The sequence below is a fragment of the Aythya marila genome (assembly GCF_965140915.1).
Source record: "Aythya marila genome assembly, chromosome: 11".
NCBI lineage: Eukaryota > Metazoa > Chordata > Aves > Anseriformes > Anatidae > Aythya > Aythya marila.
The window spans coordinates 20,414,820-20,437,207 of NC_139052.1; the positions used below are offsets into that span (position 1 = coordinate 20,414,820).

The following is a 22,388-nucleotide window of genomic DNA, read 5'->3' on the forward strand; positions in this document are numbered from 1 at the left end:
GAAGGAAGGGAGCTGTCCTCCGTCTTCCCTGCCGGGCAGTGCTCCTCGTTTGTGGGGAGCCGCTGTCGGTGGTGGTGGTGGTGGTGGTGGGGACAGCGGCTGGGTGGCCCCGGGGATGGTGTGGAGAGAGGTGGGGGGGAGAAGCAAGGAGAGGGCGGCGGCCGGGAGCCCCAACCCGGGGGTGGGAGCTCAGGGGGTGCTGAGGTGCTGGGGGGGGCAGCACCGGGAGCCCCGAGAAGTTTCCTGAGGGGCTCCGGGAGCGGCACCGGGCACGGGGAAAGCCGCGGGGTTGGGGGTGTGGGGGCTGACAGGCGGCCTGAGCGCGGGTAGGGGTGGTGGGCAGCCCGCGGTGGGGTGTCGGAGAGGGGTTATTTGTGGCCGCAAGGTTCCCAAGGAAAGTTGTTTGTGCCCTAAAAGCCCCGTGGAGAAGTGGTTTCTGCCCTAAATGCGTGAAAACTCGGCGGGGGCCGCCAAGAAAGTCGGTGGGAGCCGGAGGGGGATGGAGGGGGGGATGCGGCTCGTCAGCGGCTGCGGGGTGGGTGGCGGGGGACACGCTGTGTAAGGGGGGAAAAAAGAAGAAAATTTTTTAAAAAAGCAAAAGTTTCCAGCCGCTTTGCGTTGGCGAGGCGGGGGTGCGGGCTCTGCGGTGCACGGGTGTGTTGGAAAGTTTGAGAAGCTCCCTGCGGCTGTCACAGGGTCGTCGTTCGGCAGGAGGGCTTCGTTTTGGGAGCATTAACTTCAAAACGACAGAGGATGCACGGATCAGAAGTGTACCAAACATAACACAGGCTTCAGAAACTAAAAGTATGACCAGGAAACCTTTTGTCTTTCCCTAGAAGCTCTCAGCTCTCCGTGCACCAGAGGTCCTTGTGCTTTCGTTTTGAGGTGCTTACAGAGCTGGCAGGATGGAAAGGAGGAGAAATATTTTGTGCGTGTTCCAACTTTTTGGGGTCTGTGTCTGCCAGGTCAGGACAAACACTTACAATTCCCCTCTGTTCTGTGTTTTTCAGGGTATGTTGCCCCCAAGATTTTTTTTTTTCTTTCGAATTACGCTTCCCACATAATGGGATAAAGGGTTGAGATTTGATTCCAGCGTTAAACTTTTGTTAATCTTGGCAAGCCGAGTGGAGTGGTGTGTTTTGGTAGGTGGCTCTAGAGCTTTCGGTGCACAATAGCTGGTTTGGGTACACGCGAGCCTGACCTGAGTGCGGCGAGAAGAGGCAGGAACTAGGGGATAAAGTTTTTCTTTTTAATATGTGGTAAGGTGGCAGGATGGTGGTCCACGGGCAGTGCTAAAAGGCATGGCTTTCCTATGAAAATCAACAACTTATTGATCTCGGGAGCTTTGAAATCTGAAGCCTCTCGTCCCTTGCAGGGCTGCCGGGCTCTGTGTCCATCTACGTGTTGCAGAGCTCTCTGCCAGCACGGCGGAGGGGAGAGGCCCGTCCTGCTCTCAGAGCTCTCCTGGAAGTGTGTTGGAGTCTGCTTGTCATCCCTGACTTCTTTATTGATCTCTTGCTGAAACCTGCTTCTCGAGAGCCAGCGGAGGGAAGTTATGATTTTTTTTTTTCCTTAAAGTACTGTTGCTACCTCAGGGATCCGAAGGGTAAATGTCAAGCTGACTAGTTTATTTTCAATCTCACTTCGCTGCTCAGGATATTTAGTGGTGCTTGCAAGCTGGGACTGTAGGAGGGTAGCTCTGCGTTCTGTGAAAAGATGTTTTTTGGTAGCTGGGAGGGCTTGGCAGTTTACATAAAAGGGAAAAAAGTTAGTTCATAAATCCATACTTTGAGGACTTCAGCGTGGAGGGGCCTGAATGCATTTTTTCTCTAGTCTGTACAAATTAAAAGAGGTGTGTGGATGTGCTCTTGCGGGGAGAGGGAAGGATGGGGGCGTGATGTTTCTGTGCAGAGTTGTGGCTGTCACACACTGGGTTATTGGGCACTGGGTGAGGTTGGTGCTCCTTGGAAAAACGAGACTGATGGAGAGCTGTTACCTGCTGCACCCAGCTCCGAGGTATTTGCAGGCAGGAGTACATCCCCAGAAAGCACACTTCTACATTCCTTGGGTTTTGAATGTTGAAAGGAGACGTAGCTAGGAGAGGGTTTGTGATAAAGGCTCTGCTATTTGAAGAATGAGCGGTGAATTCCTTTCGTTATTTTAATTTTCTTGGGTAGAATCCTTCCGCGTTTCTCCTCTGATCAATTAGCGAGTGGCATTGATTTTAGATCTAGTGACCTTTAAAACTGAAATCAAATGGAAGAGTTGCACAGTAACTCACTTGGCTGTGCAAGGCGAAGTTTGTCAGAGAAACTTGGTCACATTTTTGTCTCTAAAACTTGTCTTCCTGTGCAAAGAGCCGTGGGGTAACGCGTGGGTGTAGCATACGTGTGTAAATAGGAGCGTGACATACAACACGTGTTGTGTGTCAAATGCACAAGGTAAAATAAAAGGTCTTGCTTCTCTGAAGAAAAATAGCAGTCGTTCTTGCTTGCCACAATTTTAATTCACAAAATAATGTTTTCTGTAATGTGTTCTTACCGTGATCAAGAGTGTTTCAGTCTTTTGCCCCGTTTGAAAATGTTTGTCCTGCTGGAAAAAGAAGAAAATGAGATAAGATCAAACGTACTTTGCAGGTCCCAGACTTGTGAGGTTACTGAATTCCTTGGTGCTCTCGAAGTTTTGGATTAATCGAACCAATGTGTTGTCATTATTGTTGATGAAACAAGGTAACTGCAAAGTCTGTTCTTTGCTGGCTTACCTTCCTAGCTATAGGCAGAGGCATATGTGAATTTTCCTCATCTTAATTACTATTCGTGTATAATTGCGTGCAGACTCTAATTTATCTCCAGGTAAGCTATTTAAAGCTCTTTCTAATTGGAAGGAGTATACTTGAGTGATTAAATCTTTCCTTCAATATTTCTTACATCTCCTTAAATTGGTTATTAGATTGTTGTGATCTTTGCCTTCTCCTCCAGTCTTTTGGAAATCATTACACAGTTTGCAATAATCAATTCAATTATACGTGGATCAAAGAATGAAAAAGAAAAGCTTATGTTCTAGTATTGTCATTCTTGATACTGTCCTAAGAAGCTGCTTTGGAAAGCACACGCTGGGAGGTTTTCTCCTTTGTTCTCTCTCCTTTTAAGAAAGTGCCTTTGGGGATTGGAGAGATCCCTGGTGTGTTTCTTGTTAGACACAATTTATACTTAAAAAAAAAAAAAAAAAAAAAGTGAGCCAAGAGTTTGAATGAAAATTCATAATAGCATTTGCACACAATGGTGATGGAAAACAAGGCATTGAAAAACATGCGGTCGGGCACTACCCCTCCCCTAAATGCAGGGGGGCAGTTTGCTGAGGGGAGAAGCTCTCAGGTGGCGGTGGTGTTAGTGCCAGGCAGAGCTCTGGTATGGAAATGTGTCCGTGCTAAATTACATTGTCAATGCTAATAAGCATAAGCTACCTATTTCGGCGTTCAATTAGAATTTTACTCTTCTGTATTATGAGCTATTTTTGCTTAATCCTTTTATAAGTTGCTGGGGTTGCGTGTTTCTGTGATTAAAGGCAATATAATCCACTTTTCATTGTTATGCGAGTCCACGGATTACGTTACTTTCATTCCCATAATTTGGCGTGTTGTCACTGTAATTGTATTTTTACCCGTATTTTGGTCTCAGTATCTTTTTTTTTCCGAGCTTTTGGTCCTCAGCGCTGGAGTTGCAGATATCAGATGACTGAAATTGGCGGCTGGGCATCACTGTTTAGCTGTCAGATTCCCAATCCATAACGCTTCTTTATGGCCGATAAAAACAGATTTGCTTCTTGTATACACGTAAATACGGCGTCAGCACATTTCTCGTGCAAACCCCTCCCAGGCCATCCTGGAAGTGTTTGTAGGCTGTGCAAATAAAGTTCTGATCTATTGCCACTTGTGAGGAGGAGGAGAGGTGTAACAGCCAGTCCTTCGTAGCAGCGGGCTTCTGGTTGGTTTGGGTTGCCAAGGTATTTAGTGATCGTGGTTAAAAAGCTTAAATGGTAAGAAATGAGCAGGTAAAAAGGCTCCTCGTTTAGCTTTATACAGGTAAAAAGGTTCCTCATTTAGCTTTTTACAGGTAAAAAGGCTCCTCGTTTAGCTTTATGCCATTAAAAAAGGGAAAAGAGCCACCCTAGGTATCGGAGAGGCTGAGGACAGCTTGTCTGGTGAGGATGGCTGTGGATCAGCCACAGAAGAGCAGTATTTAAAAGCATCCCTTGAAGCAGCAGGTAGACACAGATGTCTGCAGGTACGGGGGTGTTTGTAGGGCAGCAGCTGATCGGTGTGGTTCATCCTCTCTTCTCGCAGAAGTCAACATCTGATCTTTTTTCTCTTTAGTGCCATTATGGTGAAAAATAAAAGGGAACTTCTGAACACTTGAGACGTGAGTGCTGTGTAATTGTGCTGAGATAGCCCGGCCCCTGCTGCGCTTCCCTGGTCCTGAGCCACTGGGCTCCGTCCCCTGCAGCAGCTGCATTTGGGGCACTTGTACCTGTCTTGCTCTGACTCGGTGCTTTAGAAGGGTTGCTTGTGGGGCCTTGGGGTCACCCGTTGTTCAGGGGATTCGTGGCTGGGAAATGGATTGGGTTCTCTTGCAGCTCTTCTTACACGGTGATCCCGGTGTTTGGCCCTTCAGCTCCACAGGGAGGGCTCGCTACCTGCAGGCATCTCGGAAATGTTTGTTTGCTGCCGTGCTTCCACTTCAGAAACTTCTGCTTTGATGTAAGACGTTACAGGTGCCCTTCTGGAGGAAGGCTCTGCTTTATGGGCCTCCATAAAAAGAAATAAAAGTCTCAAGAAAGCCATGAGTTTGTGAAGAATGTGGATGTGGTTTGATGTGAAGGGGTTGTTGATATTTACTGTGTGTGCTTTGCAGTCCAGCTGCCTCGGCTCGTGCTGTCAGTAAGTAGGAACTTCACCTTCGGGTAACACCCAAACGTGCCTGCAAGAATCAGAAATGTTTGCCCAGGTCTTAACAGGAGACAAAAGGGAAATAGTGTTGTTTGGGTGGCTGCTGGGACGTGCTCGAGCAGCTTTGGAGTCCTCCTTCAAGCTCAGGTATTGATTGTCTCGTTGCTATGTCACTGCTGCAGCTCTGTGTAGAGCAGTAAGTGTGCATTTGGGCTTTTTTGAAACAAAACCGGATTTCACAATGCAAAAATTGCATATAGTACCTTCACAAAAATAAACGCCCTTCTTAAAAGTAGGTTCTTTTGCAAGTAAAAATGATAGGAGGGGGTGAGGAGAAGAAAGGACTTGTGGTAGTTTACAAAATGGATTTTATTTCTGTGGCTTAACTCGATGCTGTCAAAGCTATTTCGAACAACTACAGTCATTGCCAAACCTGTGGCTATTTCAGAATAATTTAGAAGCTTTGGGGCTAAGACAAAAAGTGGAGGATGTTAAACCTTTGAAATGGAGACTGTACAGAGTTGAGGATGCACGGGATGGGAGATGCTGGCTCATCCACACTTGCTCAGATCTTCCAAAATGTTTGGTAGCAGCCAGGACCAAATTAAACCAAGTAACCTTATACTGTTGCTCACTGAGTGCTGTGACGTGGACCTTTATTGTCGTTTCTGTTCTTACTCCTTTGCTGATACTCCTGTGTCTGCTACAGTTTTATTGATCCAAGAATTTCTCAGCCAGTTGCTTAATCTTATTCTCCTGCTGGGATTAGGGATGGCACGTCCCTGCTGTTATCTTCCCTCCCTGAGCATGTACTGCAGGGACAGCAGAGCCTCTGTAAACAAGCATCACGTCCTGAGACTAAGGAGATGCCTCAGTCTACTCGTGAGTAAGGCAGGCAGCAGCAGCAGGTGAGTATTACGGGGCTCATCTAGGGTAAGTGAAACAAAGAAATGCAAAGCTGGAACAGAACTAGCCCAAAGGTCAGCCAAAGCTTGACCTTTATGTCTATAGGAGATGATATATGAGAGATTTATACAGGAATTAGAACGATAATTAAGGGAGGAGGAAAAGGAGCATCTTAAATCCATCACTTGATGTGGATAACACGTGAGGCCGTGCAGCAGAGCAAAAACTGTGGATATGGTGAGGTTTGTTTAGCATGGCAAACGTGGTTTCCTTCTTCAGAACAGCTTCTTGGCTGGTTTGCCACGTGAGCAGAGAGCTTGCCTCCACTCTCTTGCCACACAAAGGAATTCAGCATCACCTAGGGTGGGACGGTCAGCTGGGAGTCATTCAGAGCCGAAACCTCTTGCTTAACCTCATTTATAGTCTTCTGCAAGATGTTCCTCCGCTCCCTCTGTATGGTGGGGTCTAAACTTAATCAGGCTCTTCGACTGAAAACAGCGCTTGCTAGCAGGCAAAATGCAAGGTGGGATGGAAATAGCGGTGAGCCTGGTTTTGCTTGGCAATTTAGCATGGGTGCAGCTCACTTTTTGAGAAAATCAGAAGACACACACAAGCAGAGGTTAAATCCAAGAGGGACAGCACGTTTGGTTCAGGTAAAAACTCGTAATCTGAGCTGCAGAAGTGTGCCGTAAAAAGTTGTGTGGATGAGAAAGTATGAGGAATGAATAGATCAGAACAGAGTTTCTTGAGACTCCCCTGACAAAATGATCTCACTCTTGTGCAGATGTTGTATCTGGTTTCCCTGGTGCAAAATAAGAGGCTTTGAAAGAGTCCAAGTATTTGTGTAGATTTTCTCAGCTTATTGAAAAATCTGTTAGAGACAGCTCTGCTCAGGCTATCTATGGAGTTGTTGGTACACCTATAAATATATTGCACCAAAATGAAAAATGCAGGAACTTGAGCAGTGGAACAGAAACAAAGCTGTTCTTTTTCTTAGCTTCCATGTTGATTTAGCAGTATCTCCGCAGTGAATCTGCTGAGGCCACTTGATGGCAGGACTTCAAATTTTTTTTAATCGAGTACCAGAGCTATTGTCGGGTTGAATTGCGAGTACTTGGGATAATATTTTTCTAAGGGGTGTACACCCAGGTTTTCGTGCAGTTCTTAATTTTCACTTTTACCTCTTTGTTGCTAAAGCTCGACTCTTTCAGCTGAGAAGTAGCATTTTTGAGAGCTCTTGACAGTGTCATTTGGAAATGGCTAAAAATAGGCGTGGGTTATAAACAGAAGTTTAAGAATATAAGGCCGAGAGTACAGCTAGCCCCCTGCTGTCTCCTTACAGCTTGCAGAAGTGAATGGCGAGGGAAGGGCGAAAGGGAGACGAGCATGAGAAATAATTTCCCCCCTCCCTGAAATCCTTCCAGACTCTGTCCTCTGAACCTGCTGGGGGCTGTGAGCGGGGCAGGCTGTGGCAGAGCTTTCCCCAGTGCTCGTACAGGTTCCTCCCCAACCTTTCTAAGCTGTTTTTTTGTTCCCAGCATTTTGACAGGCATTTCTGTTGTTCTGCTGCTGGCTGTGTGAAGACCCTTCTCGTTTCAAGTCCTCTCATTTGAGCTTTGTGCCGTTTGGTGGAACAACGGGGCTGAACAGCTGATCCCTGTCCACTCTCCTTGTGCTCTGTGGCTTTATAAATCGCTGTCGTGTACATCCCTACGTTCTCTATTTTCAAGGTTGAGTAGTCTTAGCTTTTGCCAGATGACTTCTGTCATCCTTCTGTGAACCTTGTCACTTCGAAACTTTTTAATTTTTTTTTTTTTAAGGGGAGCCCACCAAAGCCACCTGCACTTTGCGATCAGGGTGACCCAGGGATTTGCATAGCCTGTAGTGATTTATCGCTTGTCCTGTTTCTTTTTCTAATAATTTCTGGCAATGATTTGTGTGCTGGGCTGCTGCTGAGCTGATGTTTCAGTCTGTCTGTTTATCTTGGGCCCGGAAGCTTGCTCTGGAGTGGGAAAGGTCACGGCAGAGCCCATCATTTCACATGGAGAGCGAGGGCCGCCCGTCTCCATGGGCATCGCTCTCCCTTTACGCGCGTTGGATTGCTTTCAGTCTGAGGTCTTTCAGTGGTTCTTCAGCCTTACAACCACGTCGTAATGTCAGCAGCTCTGTCAACAAATTGATTACTTCGTTTTCTAGGTCGTTAACAAATGGGTTAAGCTCCGTGCTCCAGCATAGCCCCTGCAGAACTCCACAACTGACCTTCCTCTCTGGTTTGGACAACCTGGACAAATTCATGATAGAAGAACTTTGAATGGCAAGCTAAGGATCTCTGGCCTGTTTATTTTTTATTTTTTAATAATGCTCTAAGAATACCTGGTTTGTGTGAGTACTAGGTTTTCCTAGTTTCCTTCCACCTGCACTATTCTGTTGTTTTTAAACATATGTACAACTCGGAGGTGTTGCCAAGCTGTTTTAAGGGGAAGCAGAGATGTGTTGGAACTTGTTCCCTGTGTTCACTTAATTAGATAAGTTTTCTTGAAACGTACTTCATGTTTCCCAGCATACATTCACATAGCTCAGTGAAGGACTTGAGCTAAATGTCAGTTGAAGCACTGCTTCATTCCTTGAGCCCTTTGTTATTTTTTTTCCTGATACAAGGCTGCTCTTCTCTTTTGATACAGAGGCTGAGGAAGGCTATGAAATAATGCGATGCTTACAACTTCTTTACCTGGAAATAGAAGCTGTGTGTTACCGAGCGAGTGCATCAGGAGGCAAAAGGGTGAAGACGCTACTAAAATGCTGGGCTGAAACCCAGAAGATGCTTCTTTTGCCATGAGATCCTAACTTTTTTTTCCTTACTGCCCCTGACCCATGTGTGTGAGAAGGGGCAGGCAGAGTACAAATACACGGACATGGGAAAGTCATTATTTGGATGACATTAAAGAGCTACAAAAGGCTGGTATATATGCAAATTCCTGCTCAGAGAGGGATTTGGATGAGTGCAGCTGATGAGGTGGGGCAGTGGTTTGGTGGCTGGAGCAGTGTCCCCCCCTCCTGCCCCCTGCCTGGGGCTGGGAGGGCGAAGGAGCTCTGCCTTTGGGGCAGTGCTGCGGGGCCGCCCCGCGCCCTCCGCTTCCACTTGCTCAGGATTTCCGTGGAAGTTTCAGCTCGCTATCAAAGTTTTCTTAGGCAGCTCTTTCAAGCCTGGCTGTTCTCGCAGGGAAAGCCAAGTTAAACGCCGGATCGTTTCTGGAGTTTACTCGCGATGGTTTTAATGTATTTTAGATCATAGGCGTGGCTGGAACTTGGCTTATAAAACCCTTCATTCCATCATGCGGCTCGGTTCCAGGCAGGGCAGGGGTTATTGTGTGAACGGATCAATTTTCTTCGGTCTTATTTTGATCCTGAGAAAAATGCAGTGCTCGAGGGATGAAGCAGCGGGGCAGGTGTCGGTGTGCTGAACTGATGGTGTGGGGAAATGGGGTGTCCCTCGTCCCGCTGAGCACGGATCCCTGGCGCGTCCCCGTAACACACACCGGCATGGTTTTGGAGGGAGTGCTCCTATAGGCCCCGTCTGCGCTGTGTGTGCCAGGAAAATATTGCATAGGGAATGTATTCTTAGCTTGCTTTCGAACTCACTGCTGAATGTTTTGTCCTGGGATTAATCACGGCTAACTAATGGGTTCTTAAGCGCTGCCTGCTCGTCTCCGAGCCTGGAGGTGACACGATGCAGTTAACACACGAAAAAGTTCATTTTTCTGTTGTAGTCATCCCCAGAAAGCAGGAGGACACCTCAAACTCTGCAGGGCGAGATTGGCTTGGGGGTTAGGATCAGCTCTCTGAGGAGTCTGGATGCCTCTTGGCAGCCTGTGGCTGTCTGGTGGTGTCACTTGAAGCTTTTCTTTATCCTCGTCTGAATGCAGAAGAAAGGCAGGAAGGTCTGCTTCCTCTCCTATTATTCCATCATCTCTCTGCATTTTTCATAGTGGGAAGAAACCAGTCGTGGCGGGGGCTATGAAAAACGGAGCTTCCTGCTTTCTCTGCCTTTGTCCCCTGCCTCTTTTTAGAGGGGTGGCTTTCCCAGGCTGAAATCGCCGTGATTCCTGCCAGTCGTGGGGTGATAGCACCGGGAGCATCCACTGCAAAAATCATCCACATCTCAATAACTGGACTCACCCAGGATCCTGAACCTGTCTCGGTAGGGACTGGTGAGGTTGTGGAGGCAGGAGGTGAGCTGCAGAGTTCAGCATCTCCACCTGCCTCTGGACGAGTGACATAAGGGTGTTTTTTTTTTTTTAGCCAGGGACTCATTCTGCCTCTACAGTAATAAATGCATTTTGGCACTTCAGAATTGATCTGCCTCCATCTGATGTAAACGTGAATTCTGTGTTGTGTTGTTGCATGCAATAAATAATTCATTTTTTTAATGCGTCCCTCCAGTTAGGAATAAATTAGCTTTTAGTGTACATTCAACGGCTCTGTAACCCGTCAGACCTGTGATTTGTGTTTCGTGTTGTGCTGTGACTGACAGCGGTTCTGCAGCATTTGGAAAACTTTTCTCTGGAGTTACTGGGTGGCCACGTGTGGCTCAGGCACAGCTTTCCTGCTGGCACCCTGCTGATCTGTTGCTTCTCTCCAGATGCCTTGTTGAGACAGGACATCAGGTGGGTAAGAGTGACTTCACTGGGTGACTTGGGGCTGGTCGGATGTGCAGCCCTGTGCATTCCTCCAGTAAATGTCACAAGTCCTGTTCCAGTGCTGGACCATTCCCCGATTGATGCCCTCTCTTCCTTTGCTAGAACATGCCTCTGAAATCCATCCCTCGTTGAGGCAGAGGAGAACTTTTGATGAGCTGTGCTTTGGGAGCACCGATACGCAAACTCCAGGCTTCCTCGGCTTCCAGCAGCGTTAGGCAGCCCCTGCAGAGCAGGGGAGATGATGTTTCACTGCGTGGTGCACCTTACCTGGTACTCCGAGGAGCAGTACAAGGAGAATTTCTCACTATTCAAGCTTTTAATTCGTCCTGACGACTCACTGCTATATGTCTGCTTAAAGAGAGTGTGTGCTTTGGCTTCCTTACACCTTTCTGTGTACGCCTCTGAAGGCCATAATGGGAGACTTTTAAAAATAAAGGAGTCGTGTGCAGAATGACTAGCTTTTTTTTTTTTTTTAATTAAGAAAAAATAAGACTATATTGATGCCAGTATGATTGCTTGATGGAATATTTGTTTTTCAGTTTATTGACACGGTGGGAACTTTTGGCTCCACTGCTTATTTCTGCCATAACAATTAAGACTAATTGTTAGTGGTAATAAATTATTATCCTCGGTGGACCTGTATTAGAAGGGCGTAGGGTATTTGGGCAGCGTGTTTCGTAAGTATTTGGTGTCAGGAGATTTATTTCCTTTGGGTTCCGTTTCTCCCTTTGGAAAGGGAAATCTTTTAAAGATAAATCACCGAGCGTTCCCCATGCACGACGTTTTATCTGATCTCTGACTTCCCTGGTCTTCGCTTCCTCCGGAGCTTCCTTTTCCCAATTTTCTCTTGATGGACTTGCTGTTGCTGCCGTCCCTTGTATGCTCACGTGGCTGCAGATGAAAGCACCAAACACTTTGATGCCTTCGGTGAGAACAAGGTGGTGCTGCCTTGTGGTGCACGATGCCCTTAGCTCTGTGCCTGGATCCTGCCTGGTGCTTGCTGCCTCCCTGGGGGCACATTTCTCACAGTGGAGCTTTCTGAGGAGGGTTGCTTTAAAATCTAATAGAAGATGCTAATTTTATCACATGGCATTTTGGCTTTTTTTTTAATTTTTTATTTTAATGAGAATTGTGAACGGATTATTCCAGTTTTTTAATTTTCCTTCTCTGGGGGCACGATTGGTTACTTTCAAGGGAAAGGAGAATCAATTACAGGCTGGCTTCAGTCTGCTGTTCAATATTTTGCAAATCGTTATCCAAATTTAATATGGTTACTAATGAAAACTTTTTTCAGATGTCAGTATGAAAGTCAGTCGTGATGCAGCCTCTGTCTTGTGTTATGCCCTAGGAAAATGGGGCAAATGAGGGAGGAAAACCCCCAAACAACAACGGGAGCTCACAGAAGTCTGTTCTAGGCATCTGTGTATAATTTCATACCATGAAGTGTTATCTCAGATGAAGCTAACTGAATAATGAAGCTTGCAGTGGACAACCAACTCTGCAGCACTTGCTGGTAACTTATGGCATGTGCAGAATAAGGCTCTGTGCAGTTTTGTAATGTATGGAAGTAGTATTAAAAAATGATGAAAACCTGCATCTATGATGACAATAATCCGTTTTACTCAAGTGATGCTGAAGTTAGCTGGCATGCATGAAGGAATAACGCCTGTTGATGCAGCGCAGACTTAAATAGCTGCTGCAAGCAAAAAACAAAACCAAGAGCAGGAGTGGAAGTCCTGAAGCTGTTGCCTGGCCTACTGCGAGGAGGGTCTGTGAGCTGCTGGTGGGAGCCGCCTCTTTATCCTCGCTGCAGCGCGAGCGCATTCATCGAATTCCAGGTGCATTCTTCCCCAGCTCTCCTTCGGAATCGACTTCCAGCAGCTCCACGTGCTTCAGGCAGATATTTGAGATATTTAGGAACTACCCAGAGCTTAATTCCCTAGGGTTCTGCTGACAAACAATAGCCGAGCAGACCCTCGCTTGGTAATTCAAATCTGGAAATCCCCAATCAGTCCAATTGTTTATGTAACCATTGTTTGTTTAAATTGGATGTTAAAAAAAAGTGTATTTTCCTTTTTGACTTAAATCACTGGGTTTAGGAATAAATGCGTGTTGATGTCCCATATGGCTTCCAGAAGCTGAAACTTCTTGGTCTTAATTGTGTGTGTTTTTTTTTTTTTTAAGTGAATAGATAATATTTTGGACTATTGTTGAATGCTGTGGAAGTTATATTCTGATTTTTTTTTTTTTCTACCAGTGTAGGCTTTTTGCGTTACCCCTTAGGTTAGAATAGGACACTCTGCGTTTAGGCAGGTCTTTGGCCAGCTGTGTTTGCGGCTGGCTTGGGCTCCGCTGAAGTTTATTGCGTTGGAATTAGCTCTTCTGTCAGCCGGTTGGAAGGCTTAGTTAAGGATAAGAACACGGTTAATAAAAAGTAAATTTGTCTGGCAATGACCCTCTCCCAAATAGCTGCAAATAATTGTCTTCATAATTAGCCTTAGGTGTAAGCTGTTTGTCTTGAGAGGCATCTTGTTTTGTATCCAGAGATTGTCTAAACTAGCATTTCTGCAATTACTTGTCATGAAAATTATGCTAGCGCATAGCTCTGTAAAAATAATTCCCATCTGCAGGGATAAATACACGAGGGACAATTAAGTCTGAGCGCGGCTGAAAAAACCTTTTGAGTCTCCAAGACCTGGAAAGAAGATTACTACTGTCAGCAATCTTATTTAATAGCAAACGTACTAATATAGCTCACCTAGTGGATCAAATCTCTTGAGAACCATAAAACTTTTGTTACGGATTAAGATAAAAATGGGCCTTGCTTTAAATCAAACCCGACTGAAACTTGATGGGAGCGTCGGGCAGGCTTCCTGCAGCACAGCCAGCGTGTTGGGGTGCTGCTGTGTGGGTTTTACGTGTACCGTGTTAAAAGAATTTGGGGTTTGAGTGTACAGGCACCGAAGTGGCATTTCGGGCACACCGTCTGTTGTGCTGTGCTCTTGCAGAAGCATTGGGAAACGGGATGGAGAGGAGATCCGGGGGCAGTCCCCTGCAGTCATTTGCCAGGGGGTGTGTGTCAAGGCTTTTAGAGGGTATGTCACGTTTCTGAGACCATAACGAATACCCTACCACATCAAAAAAAATATATAAAAAATTTATATAAATAGCACCCAGCAGCTTGAGCTTTGCATCTCACTCACTTCACTAGCATGGGAAGAAATACGTGAACAGAGGAAAGTCCTGAATACAGCACCTGACCTTAGGAAGCCCACAAAAGGAGATGAAAACAGCCCGGATTGAGTGCTGGTGGCATTTGCAGTGTACGATCATCACACTGATGCGCTCCGAGCGGATTAAAATGATTTGTGTTGCCAACTGGGTGAACGTGGGGATTTGGTCACGCAATTGTGAAAGGTTCTTTATGAGCACAGATAGAGCGGGTAAACACCGAGTGCTGCTTAACCAAAGCAACCCTATCTCCCTCTGCGTGTAATAAAAGGCAAATAAAATTTGTACCTGCCATTGGTTTGCACCTATTCTTTGAGTGCTGCCTCCTTGCCAAGCCGTGGGACGCACCACGCTGGCCGACAGCTGAGTTTCTCATTATTAAACCAAGAGGCTCCTTCCAGGCTGCAGCTCGTTGCATATTTACGGCCGTTCTTCTGGGCTTTTGCCTCCCCTCCCTCCTGAATTACTGTGACTTCAACCTTTTAGTGGTTTGGTTGCATTAGACAAACGCAGGGAGTTACAACCTGTCACAGAGGCGCTTGAGCTTCCACGAATCGCTTGTTTCACTCCCTCCTGCAGCTTTTCTGCGGACTGATTTCTTTTTTTTTTTATAGTTTCACCTCGATAGTTTCCTTGCACAAGTCTTGCAGATAGAAACGAGGGGATGTGCCTTCATAAAAGACGGGAACATTTTTACCTTCGTGGTCTCTCCTGTTCCCAAATCTGACGTTTCGAGGAGCCCAGGAGCTCAGCCTGTGAGAGCAGAGGTAGCTCATGCGCAGCTTTCTTCTCCAGAAGATTTATGTCACGGGTTAAAGAGCCTGTTCATGGCATGCAGGAACTCTCCTGTATTTTTACAGCTGGATGTTGGGAACACGCTGAGATTAATTCAAGACCATTTCCATAGTAATCTAATGCTTCCTAGTCCCTTTTGTTAGGGAAAAAAAAAAGAACAATGCTGGTTCTTTCTTCTTTTTCTCTCTTCCGCCTGGTGCGAGGTGTGTTCCTAACTTTTCTTCCTCCTCCAGCATTGGTGGTGATGGTTAGGGAGCCGTGCGGGACCTGTTGCATAGCTCTAGGCACACACTGTGGTGTGGTACCCAGCCAAATGGTGCTGGTTGTCCTGGCAGATATTTCGAATGCGTTTTGGAGCCTGTTCACAGCTTCTGGTTACCATAAGCATCCGGAAATAACTGCAGTTCTCCGGATAGGTCCTGAGGCTGATCCCTGGCCATCGAGCACTAACCCCTTCCAGAAAGCTTTGGTCTGATGGCTGGGGCTCTAAATGCTGCTGCTCCGAGTGGGTCAGGGGCTGCAAAATGCGCAGTGACACCGCGGTGTGTGCCAGGCTTGTAAAAACCTCACCTCTAGACTTTGGGGGACTTAAAGTTTTCATGCCTGAGCTTTTGGTATAGCCACTGAAGGAGCAGCAATGCGGGAAGGAGCTGGGGGCAGAACGCCCTTTCCTATCGCCAGCCTCGGGGGAGAAGTGGGTGGCTGACGAAGGATGCCGCCCGTGGGTTGCTTTTGCATCCTGAAGCTGTTTTCTTTCAGCCCTTGCCGGTTACCTGAAGCAGGCGTGGAGCAGGATGGATGCCCCCTTGGCTCCAGCTGAGGTGGCTGAGCTCGGTTTCCTCAGCGGGCAGGAACTGGATCAAGTGCTTGGGCTCCTGGCCGGGAGAGCCACGGCCCCGATTTGGGAACAGGGGGGAAATAAAGCAGCCTCGGGATGCTTCCGTGACCCTCCTCCCTGATAAATAAAACGTGGTGGCTTCTGTCGGGGCACCCAAGGGCTCTGCTGGCTTCGGGAGCCCTGGGCGAGGGGCTGTGGGTTGGGGGGATGTTTGCAAGCAGCCAGGCGATGCTGGTGACTAACGCAACGTCTGCGGGGAGCACGTGGCTGTGTTGTGCTGTCGAGCAGGAAATGTCAGCTGTGTGTGTGTGCAGATCAGGGTTACCTTCTAAACCCTCTGAAGGTCTGTGCAGTGAGTCAAAAAAGCGCTCCGCTAAACTGCGGCGAGTTTCTGCAGAGCTGGTTTCTGCTCTTCTGCTCCTTGAAAGTTTTTCCTCTTTTCCTCACCCTCTCTCCAAACTTTAGATGCTGGGTACCAAAATGCACGATTCCCTCAGCACACCCCCTTTGTTTGATACCGGTTCTCCTGCTCCAGTTACGCAAGCAGCTTAACCTTTTCTTGGCCAAACGGCCCCAATTTCCCCTTCTCTGGTGCGATGTCTGGAGGAGCAGGGATGTACTTGAGGACACGACACCTCCTTACCTGTAACTGCAGTTTGCAAATCTTTCCCTCTTTGATATCTGGATTTAACTCGAACCAACCTTGATTATTTTTTTTTTTTTGCCTGTTCCTTCCTCTAGCATTAGGAAGGAGCAAACAAGCCTCTTGCCTGTGCTGATAAACAGCCAGAGGTAGGGCCGGGTCTCGTCCTGGTTATCCTGGTGTCGGGAGGAAGCAGCTGCACTGCCCCAAGCGAGCCGTGGCCGCCCAGGACCAGCAAGGCTTCCCCAAGCAAAACGCCTCGTGGCTTTGCTGATGTAGTTGAGCCAGCAAAGGGCTCGAATTGCCACGAGGTGTGGCAAAAAAAAACGTATGGACTGGTGCTTCGTGAGCCTTTGCTCTGCCTGCGGGGGGCTGCTGCCCTGGCGGGGAGGTTGGCCAGGAAAATGCAAACCGGAGCGAAACCACAAAGCTCTGTTGCTGGTTGTGATTGACTGTTGCTAATTGACCCATCTGTCGGTGCCCCTAACGTTGCAAGCAACATTTTTTGTGTTCTTCGCAAGGACTGTTTCAGGGTGGGGAAAATCTGAGGAATTTTGTTTGCTTTGGTTCGAGAGCCTGGCTGCGCGACCGGCCCTGCTGTTGGTGTGCTGACTCCTCACTCGCCTGTAACTTCAGAAATGGAGAACTTCCAGGGCGTAGCAGCAGTTTCTCACTTAGCTCAATTATTTCTTATTCCTCAGCATTTTTTTTATTTTATTTTTTTGCCAACGGGGCCTGTAAGTTTATAGCAAATTAAGCCCACGGAGCAGCTCCGGGAGCCGGCTGCCGAGGAGGGGATGCTTGATGGTGACGGTCACAGGCGGAGCCCTTCACTGCAGCTCCTCGTTCTGCTGAAGAAATACTTGCTAAGCATTGTGGTGTGCCTCTCCGTGTTTCAGAGCTGTTTGTTTCGCTTTCCTTTCAGCTGTCAACACTTCAGCCCGTAGCAGAGGTGTCTTGAAAGAGTAAGGCGTTGCGGCTCTTACGGAGTGCCTCGGCTGTTCCCGTTCGTGGCTCCGTGACAGGCCTGTAGTTGGAGGTGTGAAGTAGGTTTTTGGGGCTTGGGGAAGGGATGTCAGCAGCCTCCTGTGGGGAAGGGATGTCAGCAGCCTCCTGGAGGAGCTGAAGTCTTCGAGCCAGCCTGCAGCGAGGCTTCTCCCGGATTTGCAGCACGGTGGCTCGGTTCTGTTGGTGCAGTTCATCAGAGCACAAGTGTTGTGGCACAGTTAGGTAAATCTACCTGGGTGCATTCCTCATTAAGTACATGAATCATCTAATCTAGGACCATTAAATAACACGACCTATTTCAGCATAGGGAAATAGTTCCTTTGGACACCCGTTTGGTGAAAATCTGGAGGTTTGAGGAGCTGGTAGGAGTTTCAGGCTGTTTTCACTGAAGTAGGTATAGTGTGCTTCCTACTAGGGGCACTTCAGCTGTAGGAATTGATGGCAAAAGACCTTGAGTAACACATGTCTGAGTATTTAACGCAGTGAAGAACTGGAGAGGATGAGACCATTTGTACTCTGAAGGCTGTTTGCGAACGCCCGTGCTGAGTTTGGTTATTCAGCAGAGGGTATATTGCAGGACCCTGATAAGCCGAATTAACTAGCACACACAACATCCTGCAAGTACTATTTAGAACTTGATTTTTTGGAATTGATGACAAAGTATTCAGGGTATTGAATGGCTTCAGGCAGAAGATCCAGATAGCCGCTTGTGGCAACGGGTTGTAGGCGTCTTACTCTCACGGGATGTTTTGCGAGTCCAAAATTCCGCAGGAATATCATTTCAGCTCATGTCGTGGGCCTTGTTATGGTGAGTAAGCCACTATCAAGGGCTGAAACAGGCTTTAAAATAGAAACCGGGCTGGTGAGCTGACTTTCTGGCTCCTGCTTGACCGGCGGGGAAGTACTTAGTGAGCGCAGGCGACTGCTGGTTTCGCTGCTTTGCATAGTGCTTTTCTCAGTTCCTGAAGAAGTGAAGCAGTTTACAAGTCCTACCAGTCTGATTCATTAGCCCATACTGGGAGACAGTAAAAGACTGCAAATGAAGATGCTAATTACCAGAGGGCAAAGCCAAGCTGCCCTATCCAAAACAAAACACGTGGCTCTGATGGGAGAAGGGGAGTTAGCAGCTCGAAACTGAAGTTCCCTGTAACTCAGTAATGGTCATACGGGGTTACACATGACTCAAGTTATAATTTCTTCTTTTTAGCATCAATCATTTCCCTCCTTTCCTTTGAACCTGTGTGCAATAGTTATGCTGCATGGCAAAAAGTGAGAGAGGGACTTGGAAGTGAAGTAGGGTCCTGGAGTTAAGGGCTGGCGCTGCTTTTAAGTGCAAGCACTGGAAACTTGGGTATTGTCAATCCGTGATTTTTTTTTTTTTTTGACTTGCAGCTAGATGAATAAAATTGTTAAATGTTACAGACGTTAGCGGAAAACTGATTAGGAAATAGTTCTGTTTACAAGTTTAATTTTTTGTACTGGCAAGTTGTCCCGGGCTCAGTTTTTCACCGGTATTGCTGTCCTGAATTCCTTATGGCAAATGGAAATCCCTTGAAAATTGCTCGTTACAGACTTTGGAAGTGGATGCACCTCTCTGTGAGCAAGTCCTGGTTTCATTGCATGTCAGAAAATCAGTGGGAGAAGAGCAGTGGTGGTGTGCCTTGAAAAATGTTATGCTTAACAGGCTTAAGCCGCATCCTAATGTTAGTGTTTAGGCTGATGTAACTCGAATACTAATTTTTTGTTTTGTTTCTTTTAAGCAAATGGTTATGAGCCTTAGAGTTTCTGAACTGCAAGTACTTCTGGGCTACGCGGGGAGGAACAAGCACGGACGAAAACACGAACTTCTCACAAAAGCACTGCATTTGTTAAAGGCTGGCTGCAGTCCCGCTGTACAAATGAAAATCAAAGAACTCTATAGGCGAAGGTTCCCGCAGAAAATCATGACGCCTGCAGACTTATCTATCCCCAGCGTGCACTCAAGCTCCATGCCAGCCGCTTTGTCTCCGTCTACCATTCCACAGCTCAGTTACGATGGCCACCCCGCCACGTCACCGTTGCTTCCCGTTTCGCTCCTGGGACCTAAACACGAACTGGAACTCCCCCACCTCACATCTGCGCTCCACCCTGTCCATCCCGACATAAAACTCCAGAAGTTACCTTTTTATGACTTGTTGGATGAGCTGATCAAGCCTACCAGCCTAGGTAAGGTTGCAAACAACATTTGAAGGCTTTTTAAACTAGTAATGGAGGAATTAATCCGCTCGTGCAGTAACTGGTTAAATATTGCATCACATCGGTGTTTAGAGAATTGCTATTTTTGGTAACTTTTGGAACAGATTGTTCTACATGGAGAGGCATCTTACGTAACGCTCATTAGTTGCTTTAGCTGAGCCACTAAATGTGGTTCAAAGTTCTGTTATATTTAAGGGGTGAGTTTGAGAGGAAACAACTGAACCTTAGAAAAAGGAACTTAAAATAAAAACAACAACTCACATCTGTCTGCTTTGAGTGGTTTTTAAAAAACATTCAGCTTAATTATAAAAAAAACAAACCTTGAGTCCATCAGGCCCACAAAAATCTTCTCGTCTGTGCTGGGAAAGAATGCCAAGCTAGATATTTGCTGTGATTCCTTAGGGCCTGGACATCCGAGTTCAGGATGACTTATGGTTCTTTTGCTGTTGTGGCGACTTTTCTTGAAACGCTTTTTTTTGGATGAAGGTATAAATCACTCGCGTAGCTGCTGAGAATCATCTGATGCTTACGGAGCATTATATAACAGTGGGTGATTTTTCTGGTGTTGACTCCATTTAGCACTTCAGAGCGTGGCTAACTTTTAATACTCGTAAGTACTGCTGAAATACAATGGTCCTGTTGATTCCCGGAGGGGCTGCTCGGATGCTGGGGCCTTCTGCTGTCTTGAAACCCTGCACAAAAATCTCTGAGAACAGCCAGTAGGAGGAAGAGATTTCAGAGAGCAATAGGAAGGTGGTGACTGAAAAGGTTGCCCTTTGCAGAAGGGATCCCTCGGAAGCCAAAATGAGCAGGTAATTCACACTGATAATTACCCCAATAGTCTGAGCTGCTGAAGGAGGCCCGATAGTGAGCAGTGCTGGTTGTCTGCAGGCTTCTGAAGCCTGTTGCACAGTTGTCACACGCGTTTTAACTGCTGCATCTGAGACATTGTGAGGAAAAATAGAGAGTCACGCATTCAGGTCCAGGTATTCTTTTCAGAGGTATGCTGGATCTATTTAGCTCTAGTCTAAAATCTGATTGATGGGTAAGCATTCCAGACAGTGCTGGTGGTACGGGATAATTAGGTACTTGGAATGTGTTTCATCACTTTTACATTATAAATACTTAAAAATAACGCTGTAATTTCGACAAGACATTCCAATACAGGAATTATGGCATGCATTTATTCCTAGATGCGGTAAGAACGCTTGGCTGTCAGCACCGTGCCTGCCAAACCAGCCCCGAATTAAGAGACCATAATTCACGCTCTGTCATTTCTTATTGCTTGAGGAGTTCACATACAATAGGAGATTTTTTTTTCCCCACTTTGTGGACTCTGAGTGCTAGGGTAAGAAAATGGAAGTGGATGAAACTCCAACCAAGCACCTTCTAAGTAATCTATTTTGTTTTTTTTTCGGTTAATGTTTGGGGTTTTTGTTTTGCACATGCATTCTTCGTCTTTCTGTCTGTCTGAAGCAGTCCTATTAAAAAGCTGATTTACCCTGTGCTTTGTGGGGAAGAGAGCTTCAGTGTCCATGCACGTGAGAGACGTTTGTTTCCTTTTGTGATGGAAAGTAACGTGGCTACGGATTGTAAAATTGTGAACTGTAAATGTCATGAGGGTGTTTTAAAGTAATTAATGTATATGTTGATGACAAAAACGATTGGATTAATAACCAGCAACATGCATTTTTATGCACTTTCACAGTATCCCAGAACGGCTGAGCCCTCTGGCTCCATCTGGTCCTCTCCAGGTGGTCCAGGCAGGGCTACCTGTGGGGGCTGCCCAGGGCAGAACAACTTGGAGCAATGGGCTGTGCAGCTCAGGGGCTTTAAATGGAAGTGCAGAGCGGACTTGGATTTCTAACTACATAAAAAAAAAAGCAATTAATTGTATCAATTTCTACAGTTACTGGCTCTCCAATTAAAAAAAAAAACTAAAATAAAAATGATTTTGTGAATGTTTGCCCCAAATGGTTAGAGCTTCCTCAGTGCTGCAAGCAGTGTGAGTTTCCTCAAGTACCAAATTTCGAGGTTCTCTGGCTTTGTTTCCGAATGGCAGATGCATGCTGCAAACTCAGAACTTCTCCTTGGCTCCTGGCCAGCGTTGCAGGCTCTCCTGCTTGCTCTTCCCCGGCAGATTCGTCATGAGGTGGCACAAGAAACTTTGAGTTTTACTTCGTTTCCCTGCACCGCAAGAACAAACTTAGGAGCTGATGAGGGATTTTGGATGATCGTCTCCCTGCTGAAGTGGAACCTGCTGGAATGGCAGAGATGTGTGAGAGAGAATGAGGAAAACCCCACTGGTTTGGCAGTATTTGGATTCTTCTGAAATAATAGTTACGTAGAAATTGAGTGAAGCTCATCTTTGGATGTGATTCTCCCTTGGTCTTTCTCTATTCAAGGTGGGGCTGTTTGAAGATTGCCCTTGGTAGTCCTCTGTCCCCTCCAGAAGTAATTGTGAATTAGACAAACAATAATTTGACAAAGCCGTGGGGAAGGGAGTTGCAGAGCAGGGCACTGGAGCATGCGTTCTGTGCCCAGCTACTGTACGCAGGTAGGCAGTGCGCAAGCTAATGTGAATAACAGATAAGGAAATTAAGTCTGCTAACTATTATTTTCGATGCGAAGAACAAAAGGAGGAAATGGATGTTACCTTCTTACACTCGCTTCCTCAAAATGTAGCTCTGACCTGCGATAAGGTCCCCGCGCTGGCAGCTGGCTGGGCAGGACTCACATGGAGGAGGGAACTCGGTGCTTTATCTCCCGTGCCCTGCTCACCAGTAGCTGAGGAGCCTTTCTGCAACGCCTCTGCCTCTGAAACACGTGCAAAAAATCAAGGGCAGAAGGCTCCTGATTAACTTTTTATTTATTTATTTATTTTTTACTTTCTCTGGCTCCAGCAGCCCATAAAACTGGAAGCAGCGAGTGGGATGCTTGCGGAGCTGCCTAGCTAGTTGAGCTTGTAAACTCGGCCTCTGCTACTTCAACCTGCTCGTCTTTGAAGAGCCCCAGATAGCACCTAGGTGCTGCTGACGGTGGGACTCCTCTCCTGCTGCTGCCCTGCTCGGTTAGCACAGTCTCTTGCTT

General features: G+C 46.7%; 1 protein-coding gene and 1 long non-coding RNA gene across 3 annotated transcripts in view; both read left to right on the forward strand.

The window, feature by feature from the left end:
* Positions 1-22,388, forward strand: part of PIAS1 (protein inhibitor of activated STAT 1) — a 51,110-nt gene that overhangs the window by 243 nt on the left and 28,479 nt on the right. For both annotated transcript variants that reach the window (XM_082768717.1, XM_082768718.1), the window contains exon 2: positions 18,824-19,268. In XM_082768717.1, coding sequence (XP_082624843.1) covers positions 18,824-19,268 — 445 coding nt within the window. The remainder of the gene's footprint in view (positions 1-18,823; positions 19,269-22,388) is intronic.
* On the forward strand, positions 607-13,000 carry LOC309882051. The gene is made up of 4 exons (XR_014318226.1): positions 607-10,049; positions 10,151-10,228; positions 10,383-10,515; positions 10,608-13,000. It is a non-coding gene; the product is annotated as an uncharacterized lncRNA (long non-coding RNA).